The sequence below is a fragment of the Octopus bimaculoides genome, chromosome 18 (assembly GCF_046866305.1).
Source record: "Octopus bimaculoides isolate indiv1 chromosome 18, ASM4686630v1, whole genome shotgun sequence".
Classification (NCBI taxonomy): domain Eukaryota; kingdom Metazoa; phylum Mollusca; class Cephalopoda; order Octopoda; family Octopodidae; genus Octopus; species Octopus bimaculoides.
In genome coordinates this window covers 50,175,375-50,185,634 of record NC_142945.1, presented here as the reverse complement: position 1 = coordinate 50,185,634, position 10,260 = coordinate 50,175,375, and the positions used below count along the sequence as shown (strand labels likewise).

The following is a 10,260-nucleotide window of genomic DNA, read 5'->3' as shown; positions in this document are numbered from 1 at the left end:
CGAACGAAATGCTGCTATGCACTTTTCTCTGGCATAGTAACGTTTCTGACAGCTAGACACCGTGGCGATATCAAATATATAGGCTTCAAATTTTGGCATGACCCAGCGTGTCTCCGGTAATGTGTAAGTCAATTACATCTAGCACACTTGGTCACAGACAAATACAACTTCCAAAGAAAATGAATACGTCAGTATGATAAAGCTGTAAATATAAACTATGTACCCTTACTGAACACATATGATGGCGAGCAATCACGGAATATTTGAGGATAATAAATAGTAATTATTCGAACTTCATTTTTCAAAATGTGAATAAATATTTAAGAAATATATTTCAAACCGAGACAGTAAGTATTAATAGTAGAAATTATGTAAATTATGTAAATGTAACTGCGAAAATCACATTATTAAGTCATAAAATTATATTTTTATGACTGTCATGATTGTCAGTAAGAATTAATTTCTACTTAATTATTAAGTAAATGAATGTCAAAAAATAAGAAACAAAGAGTAATCACTAGACAGAAGTTTTCAAATAAATACAGACAATTATCAGGTATGTTTTCCCAATTAAAGAAATATATTTAGAAAAATATATTGCTTGTGGCAATTAAAAATTAACAAAAGTATTTCATTTAAGAAATATTAGAAAATTATATTCTTATCAGTTTTAATTCTATAAATAGGAAGTATTTCATAACACACTCCATAAGAAATAGAAATATATTATAATACGAAAAGCTACTAAAATATTCATATTTAAACTGGCATAACTTATTTACACACACACTTACACAAAAAATACCACTATAAATATAACATCGGTGCTGGCAAATTTGTGAGAGAACAATGTGGTTGTTTCACAACTAAATGTTTCTGGGGTCAATCACACTGCATGAAACATTGGTCAATCATCTACCATAGCAAAGAAAATGCCAAATGCTTGTTGGTTAGATTAGGTAAACGGAATACAATAAAGGCCCGTACGACGATCGTTTTAACACATCCTGCAACTACTCGTTATGGGTAGGATATAGTGCGTCTAATTGTGTTGCATCAATCTGTGAAGTTTCTGTTACATCAGGTAATTGCAAAAAGATGGGTATGTCCCTCTACATATGCTGGATTCTGCCTGGCATGTTTTTCATAAATGCTGTATTTTGCGTGTCTCACCAAGAAAAAAAAAAACATTATAAAAAACTAAAAATAAATTGCTTTTGGGAGGGAGAAAAAATATTATTAATGTGTTTTTTTTGGGGGGGGCGGCAAAAACCTGATCTCTTGTATCGCAAACATTAGAATTGAAAGAAGCATCTTAGGAAAAAAATATCAGATGGGCTGCGCTAATGTCACCATGGACATGCTAGAAGCAACGGGTGACAGACAGGATTTCTGGAAAACTTCGTGTATTGAAGACCACGTTTTTACATACACTCATCACAAACACAAAATACAGAATAGAAAAAAGGTCATTTGAATTGGACTTGACCTGTAATTTTGCGCGTACACACAGCAAGAAATAATATAGTTTGTGCAACAGTTTTATCTCGTGTGTGAGTGCATGTGCGCGCGCGTGTGTGTGTGCGCGCGTGTGTGCCTGTGGTGTGTATGTGTGTGTGCGAGCGCCCCAAAGAAGTTATTTTATGGCATTCTTTCGTTTGAAACAGCAAATTTGTCAACTCGATCATATGGGATCATATGATTGTTCATTAATTTCCTAATTTTTTTTCCTAATGCTTTGAAGAGGGCAGAAATTGAAAGACAGGACAAAGTGAAAATGTGACATTTGCTTTGAAGTGACAGTAGAAAGTGAAAGAGAGAAGAAAGTGAAATATGCATGTACGTCTATATGTAGTGCGCGTATTTGTGTGAGTGTAAGTGATGGTGTGTATTATCATGTATGTATAAGTCGCACTCGCACGCACACACACGCACACACGCACACATACACGCACACACACGCACACACACGCACACACACGCACACACACGCACACACAGACACACACACACACACATACACACACACTCACACATATATATATAGATAGATAGATAGATAGATAGATAGATAGATAGATAGATAGATGGATAGATAGATAGATGGATAGATAGATGTGTTTCTATATATGTATGCAAGTATGTTTGGATACTCGTACATATAAATCTCAGACATGGTCACGACATGTGTGTCTACATATGTGTTTTATTTTCCCGCAGACTTACAGCTATCAGTTGCCTCAGCATGACAAAAGAAATGAAGAGTTTATTTCAATTTCCTTAATCTAGATATACATTCACCAATCTCATACGGTGTAAAGTGGTTGGGACAACTCGTAAAATTGAAATTAAAACCTTATGTAAATTTTCACAAGTAAGTAAAGGAATAAATATCGATTGAGGTGTTGTTAAACCATTAGTATAATAAAATATTTATCCAAACGCATCAGATGCACACTTCTTAGTTAAAATTTGCAGAGTTGATATTAATTCGTTTTGGGGTTTCTTTCTTGCGTTTCGAAGCCCACTTGTTCGGCGGACGGGGATCTCTCCAATTATTCTAACAGCTATCACATGGATTTCACTCATTGTCGAAAATATGTTTGCTAGCAATTTACAAAATGGTTGCCATTAGTAACTGAATCGATGAGGAGAAGGTAACTGTTACCTATGACAACATGTATGCGCTAAATTTGAGGCTCCTTGGTTTATGCCGTTGCATGGCGAAATGTTGCCCGGCTGGACACAGTATACCATCCATCAGATTCCTAACAGCTTCCCTTCGATCGTATACGTTTCGTTTCGATACACATTCACTACTAGAAACCTCCTCTAATATACGACATTCGGTGAATGAAGGAGTTTGGTTTTGCTTCCCTATTCGGCGAGTATTTCCAGTTTCATCTGAAACTCATAGCTCTATCCGGATCATTGATTTCACGACAGCATGTCATTTTTATAGAAACAATTATTCTAAATCATCAGCTGGTGTTAATGACACAGTTACACATTGAACCACATTGACTAATGATATTCTCTATTGATATACTTGAAGTACACGCGTTTCATGTAGACGTGTAATTGCGTAATTGCATGGATTAAAAGCATCTGACTGTTTATTGGGCTGTTTTGTATTCAAAGCAAAATATCAACATGCTTATGCAGTTTATGTTTACGACTATGATATTTCAAGTCGATGTTGAGAAACACGTATTTGAAGGCTTTAATATACATTAAACCAGAAATATATTTTAGTTTCATTAGTTGCTTTTCCTTATTCATTCTAATTAGTAAAATAAGTCCTTGATTCCTAGTATTTCTGTTTTATGAAGTTATTTGATGATATATACAGGTGTTTATAATCGTGATAATACGTTCATTTTTACTGATATATTCAGTGCTTAGGGGTGTTCCTTTCCACCCTCCATCTAGGACAGAATTTGCTGTGAAGATAAGGAAAATCCTTTGAAGCTAAATTCATTACAGGTGTACATTCGTACCCATCAATCGGCGTTTTTACTTTCTTTTTTCTAGACGGGATGTTTCCACAAAAGTCTTCGTCCTCAATGGTAAAATAGCAAGGTACAAATAGGACAAACGAAAATCATTATTCTCTGTTTCAGCGTCGCTTTTTACAACTTTGTATGGGCCAACATATTCGGAAGTTGTAGGAAACGATTTCGATATCAAAGCAGTTCGAGTTGCGTACTGCTGCTGTTGATTGCTATAACCTGAATGGTAATGTAGGTCTCCGCATGCGGAGGTAGGAGCATGTATATATATATATATATATATATAGAGAGAGAGAGAGAGAGAGAGATTTATATGGAGCGGGAGAGAGGGAGAGATGAGGTAGAGAGGATATATATATATATATATTCATGCGTGTCTACATACCTACATGCATGCATACATCAGTACGCCTTCGGATATGTACGATTCTACGTGTGTGCGTATGTATTCATGAATGTGAGTTTAAAACGTAAGTTTCTATTTACGAAGACAAAATAACACATTTACGAAAGTATGAACGTGTACGTACACACATATTTTGACACTTTATTTATGAATTTGATACAAATGTGTTGATTGTGTGCACTCTGTATAAATATTGAAATATTGCTTATACAAATACGAAACGGAAACATAAATCAATTTCTTTTTTAAATCTTCAAACACTTCTTGAAAATTGTTTGAACATGCCATCTAAATTAGTTGATGACTTTCGAACACAGTATGGAGAAACACGTGTTACATAATTGTAGTTTATATATGACAGAATAGTGTGTATGTTGCAATAAAACAGTCATTGATTTGAACGTGAATATACACGATGAAGCTCTTTATACTTTTACCTTTTCTGATCGTTGGTAAGTAAGCATATACTGATATTGTTTGTCATCACCATCGTATCTCTGTGGAAGATAATACCATTTTACGTGAGATGTTAAGATGCAAGATGCCAAGCATTTCTTTATCATCTGTCATCTCACAGACACACTGACACATACGTAATTATGTATTTATGTATTCATTTATTCTTTTATTTCTTTCAGTCATTTGAGTGTGGCCATGCTGGAGCATTGCCTGTTATTATTAAAAAATATTTTTAAAATATATAAGAAATGTAAGTAATAATTATAGAGAGATAAAAAGCTTATAGATAGACACAAAAATAGAAAGCAAGTCCAATCAGTAAACTCAGGGGGACCAAAGACGTAGCAAATTTTTAGCCACATGTGGACATGATCCGAAAAGTTCAAACTTAGAATTTAGACATGTGGTGGGGTCTAAGCTGCCTTTCCAGATGAGTCATCTCTCCATATCACATAGACCGCACCTTCCGCTGCCGCTGGTGTAAGGTTTACACTTGGCTAGGATCTTCCAATGGATGTTGTAACTGACACCTTTATCTTTTAAAGACCATATATGACCGGATAATGTTGACGTTTTTCTTTTGTTCCAGTGCCTATCAATATATTTTGTCCTTCCTATCAATATATATATATATATATATATATATATATATATATATATATATATATGTATATATATATATATATATATGTATATATATATATATATATATATATATATATATATATATATATATATATATATATATATATATGCCGGCTCCATTAAAAATGCATGTTACAGTTATTCCATGACAAATATACACGTTTGACAATTGAAAGCCATTTTTTTTTCGATTCGTAGGTGTTGCAGCATATTACGATTGTAAAGCTTTAGCGAAAGAACGTTGCCCTGTTCCTTTTAATATTTCAAGGAAATCGGGATCTTACTTCTGCAGGTATATATAAGGCCGCGTTCTTCTTCTTCTTCTTCTTCTTCTTCTTCTTCTTCTTCTTCTTCTTCTTCTTCTTCTTCTTCTTCTTCTTCTTCTTCTATATATATATATATATATAATGACACTCAATTTCCTGCATAATACCTAAAGGGAACTCACCAAATTTTAAACTTTTTTTTTATTTCTTGCTCCATCCCCTTCAATGTTTTAATGCTCTCTCATTTCATTAACCTATCAACTGTAATAAATCATAATGATTTTTAACTTGCCATCAACCTTCCCAATCTGAAATAATTTTCTTTTTACTATAGCAGTGCTTGAGTCAAACGTCACCATTTTATTTGAGTCAATCCGCGTGCGTCAATTATACAATTTTTAACCGTTTCTTTGTTTCGTTTTCCCCTAAAGTTCATTTCTTTTCCCATTATTCTTCCATTTCCTGTTTTCCTTCATCACATCTTTTACTCAGCAGTTCCAACAAATATGGATGTCTTTCATTCTCTTTTGTTTTATTTTCCCACTTTTCCCTTTTTCTGCTTTTCTTCCTTTATTTCTTAACCACTCCTTCCTCTCGATTTTTCTTTCTATCTATATTTCTCTTCTTCCACTGTTTACTTCTATAATTCTTTATTTGCAGCTCTTTTCTTTCCTGCTTTTTTCTACATTCTTTCCTGTCCTTCATTGCAGTTTTATCTCTGCTTCTTCTGCTCATTACACCCGATGCGCATTCATGGCTATTCTTATATGAATAAAATAACTGTCCACCTACACGCTGTGCTTTATCTATTACGGAACACTCAACACCGTAATCACTGCATTCCAAATCTTTTAATACCTGAGGGAAACTTCATGCTTATTTATATGCGTGTGTTAAACATTACAATTGTAGCTCTCAAAAAATCTCGTTGCGTCAAATGTTAGCTTTGAAATCTTATTTTAATTGGATGTAACACAATCCTTCGATATTCTGAGAAGACCGCGATATAAACTTACATATCTTAGTCACAAAAATCCGCGATGTACTCAGTATGCGATAGTGAACTGCGATGTACTGGTGCGCGATAAGTTAACCGCGTGTTACACAAGTGCGCGATTGGTGGGCCACGATATGGCAAGAGATTATTGTAGCTCGTTTTTCCTAATATATATATTTATACCGCGTCAAAGATTCTATACAAACACATGTGTTCTAGTTCAATTCGAAGTTACAGTTGACACTCTGTGTATGTTCTGTCAGTATTATCTAACTCTTGAGGCGTCGCAGCTTCCAAGCCATGAGGGAAATGTGTACTTTTAATATGACATTTGAAATTCTACATCTATCTTACAGTAGCTACAAAGTCTACCACTCCTGTTTTAACGATATAAACGATTTTTGTACTGGATACTTCAAGTTCGTCAATTACCATATGTGTCTGGTAAGATATATTTATCCTTTCATTCGCTGAAATATTTGTGTACTAATGAATGAACTCAATTGTATAAAATATAACTATTTATCAATTTCTATCAAGTACCATTAAAATAAGATAACGACGTTATAAACAAGATGTGTCATTTTTTAAACTTTTACCGGCAGCTTTGTTATAGCAATAGACTGACCAAACGCAACGACATATACTTGTGTCTCGTTAATAGAATATTACTATTAATGTATTACTCGACTTAAGGCATGATGCATTACAACACTAATAACAACGTAATATACAAGTCTGCGTAGTAAATAACTGCATTCGTTAATTTAATCAACGTTTACAATGAGGGTTTTAACGGTACAGTTCATATTCGACATTCTGTGATGAAATTGAAGTTTAACTAATTTGGATCTATTTAATGCAGGGATCTTAATAAAACCAGGCTAAGTTTTCAATTTGTCAATATTCTATTTCCTTGTTTTCAGCATCCGTTAACTGACGCTAGCAACAATGATGCGGTATGTAAACCATTGGAATATTCCTATATTGTATCACACTGAGCTATAACAGTTGTTAGCAGCCCCGGCAAAATGTTTAGCTTCATTACGTCTGTTAGAAATTTCTGATTTCAATTTCTGCCATGGCGTTATTTTAGTAACGATAAAAGAAGTACCAGTCGAGTAATGGGGTCAATGTAACCGACTGCACCATTTCCCTAAACTTGTTTAGATCGATATATCATCAATTTCAATATATACGCACGCATAAACAGAGAGAGAAAGAAAGAGGGAGAGGGAGAGAGAGAGAGAGAAAGAGCGAGAGAGAGAGAAAGAGAGAGACATACATAAAAACACAAAAGATCAATTTTATATATAAAACAAATGTATATTGATATAGGATAACGAAAGTAAACGAGAGGAGTAAGTCGTAATCTACACAAATACTCAATATCACTTTCATGCGCGAACATGATGGTATGATAGAACATTATTGTGGAAACACGGTACTACTATTAGGATGTAACAGAACACTCATAATGTTTCCTGAAACCTACTGCCGTCCCATATTATCTCTTTATGGATATATTATAAGAATGTAATAAAATCATGGTAACAATTAATAAATAGAAATTACAATATCTTTGACTTCCATATTGGCAATATATCATTATCAAGCAATAATAAATTTTGTACGGTATCATCGCTTGATTTACACAAAGCGTCTATTAATGCCAACGTCTGAATGAATATTTTTCTCTTCTTTTACAGACATTGCTTTATTCCATAATCATCAGTGCCGCTGTGATTATTGTATTCTCGCGTATGTAAATAAAAATCATGTTCCCTTATCTCTTGTTATTGCTTTCAATTTTGTAAGATGTTTATAAAATAAGAAGACGAAAATTCAAGTATTGATGTAAAAGACGTTGAGACGGAAAATTCTATGAACAACAATGTGGTTTGTAATTTAATTTTTTTTTTTTATTATTCAGCAGTAATACATTATTATTACAGCATGCTCAATGCTAGTGTCTACGTTTTAATTGGAATACAAATTCAAATTTACCGCCGCAACGTCAACACAGATTTAACATCTAATTTCGTTTACTATGACATGAATGCAGGCAGTCAAAGCAAACCATTTAACATGCAAATGTATAAAACGGTTTAGTCGTACTGGACATAATATTAAAACTACGCAACGTAAGAAGTACATACATGTGTGTGTGTGTGTGTGTGTGTATAGAAGTAAATGTAAGGAATAAGCAAGTTAGACAGATCAATATATAACGTATATGAAATACATGAAACACAAGACATATATATGTTTACATACAAAAAGGTCCGCCTCAGACCGAATACAAATGATATAGAGAATGAAGAGGGTTGAAGAAAAGTATTACGAATCCAACAGGTATTTGTTGAGGTAGTGGTGGCCCAAAATGAGGTTTCTAGTTTGATTCGACCGAGGGATGATACGACCTCCATCTTCAGGAAAGAGATCTTTTATTTAAGGTGTTAAACTACAGAGGTTCTCAAAGGCGGGATGCTTTCTGTTTTCCTATGTGTTCGTTCCGTTGTCTGTAGTTCATTGTTCTAACGTCCTGTACCCTGATATGCATCTATATACACATGTAGATGAAAGTATATGCATATATGTGTGTATACATGCATATATATTTTTTGTATTATTACATCATTGAACGCACACGTCCATTTTGCAAGTAAGACTGTACTTTATTATTCTGACGTGACTCTATCTATCTATCTATCTATCTATCTATCTATCTATCTATCTGTCTTCCTCTATCTTTCTATATATCCCTCTATCTACCTATCTATCTTTCTTCTTACCCAACTCCCCGTCTCGCTCTGCTTCTTTCTGTTATTCTAACTTCGACTTCACTGCTATACACTCTTGTTTCTTCATCCTTGTTCCACTTCCTCCCTCCACCATCCTCTCTGCTCTCGTGTGACCTGTGGTCAACTTTCTTTTCACTCCAGCCGCTGTGAAGGCAAGACGAACTACTAGCGTTCTACATCAGATTCGCGTTTGGCCGTACGGCTTTTTTATGTTGTTTTCACTGTCCAATTTTTCCTGTCTTGGTTTACGTTTGCCACCTTGGAATCCTCTGTTTAGTTGGCTGATCTACTACTCAGGAAGAGACTATTCTAGAGTACGTTCTGCCTTATCTTCGAAACGTCGAGTTAGAATAAAGGCAGCTGATGAATAATTCCAAGTGGCTTTCTGTTTTCCTATGTGTTCGTTCCGTTGTCTGTAGTTCATTGTTCTAACGTCCTGTACGCTGATATGCATCTATATACACATGTAGATGAAAGTATATAGATATATGTGTGTATACATGCATATATATTTTTTGTATATATATATATTAATGCGTTAATTAGGTTTACGTTTTATTTCTGAAATACAGTTGTTTTGAATTTGCTGCAGGAAGAGGTCTATATTTATGGTGCGGTGGGGAGGGGCGCTAGGAATGCGTCCTGCGTGCCAGGAGGGGCGTTAGCCTGAAACGTTTGAGAACCACTGTGTTATAGGAAAGAAGTTCAAAGATAGAACAATTTTGTGGAGGGTTAAGTGTATCAGAGGGGGAATGGGGAATTATGCAGCTAAGGAATAGTAAGAGGAGGAAATAAATTTCAAGAGCAAGGGGTTAATAAGGATGCCAGTAGGGAGATATGCATATATGTACATATATATGTGTTTTATATATATATATATATGTGTGTGTGTGTGTGTGTGTGTGTATGTGTGCGTATGTGTGTGTATAATAAGAGAGAGAAGAGAGAGAAGAGAAAGATGAGAGGGAGAGAATTTTGGTTCCTACAGAGTGTTTATAAAAATATGTAAATATGAAATGGAAACATACATCAATTTTATGTGGGAAATTGCTTGAACATGCCATCTTAATTAATTCCTGATGTCTGAACACAGTATGGAAGAACATGTGTTACACAACTTTAAATTATATATATGACATAATCACGAGTAAGTTGTTATAAAACAGTAGTT

At 34.3% G+C, this 10,260-nt stretch overlaps 1 protein-coding gene across 1 annotated transcript; it reads left to right on the top strand.

The window, feature by feature from the left end:
- The first annotated feature begins 4,172 nt into the window (after window positions 1–4,172).
- Window positions 4,173–8,074, top strand: LOC128249928 (uncharacterized). The gene is made up of 5 exons (XM_089366189.1): window positions 4,173–4,370; window positions 5,221–5,314; window positions 6,642–6,729; window positions 7,212–7,244; window positions 7,995–8,074. Exons 1-5 carry the CDS (start codon window positions 4,334–4,336, stop codon window positions 8,052–8,054), a joined length of 312 nt encoding a protein of 103 aa, XP_089222315.1. The 5' UTR covers window positions 4,173–4,333; the 3' UTR covers window positions 8,055–8,074.
- Window positions 8,075–10,260: the final 2,186 nt, after the last annotated feature.

What these genes read in the sequence shown, in the direction of transcription:
- LOC128249928 (XM_089366189.1), top strand. Translation starts at nt 4,334, where the DNA reads ATGAAGCTCTTTATACTTTTACCTTTTCTGATCGTTG. An exon ending in TCGGGATCTTACTTCTGCAG is followed by an intron (nt 5,315 to 6,641) that starts GTATATATAAGG and finishes TCTATCTTACAG; the next exon opens with TAGCTACAAAGTCTACCACT. An exon ending in ACGCTAGCAACAATGATGCG is followed by an intron (nt 7,245 to 7,994) that starts GTATGTAAACCA and finishes CTTCTTTTACAG; the next exon opens with ACATTGCTTTATTCCATAAT.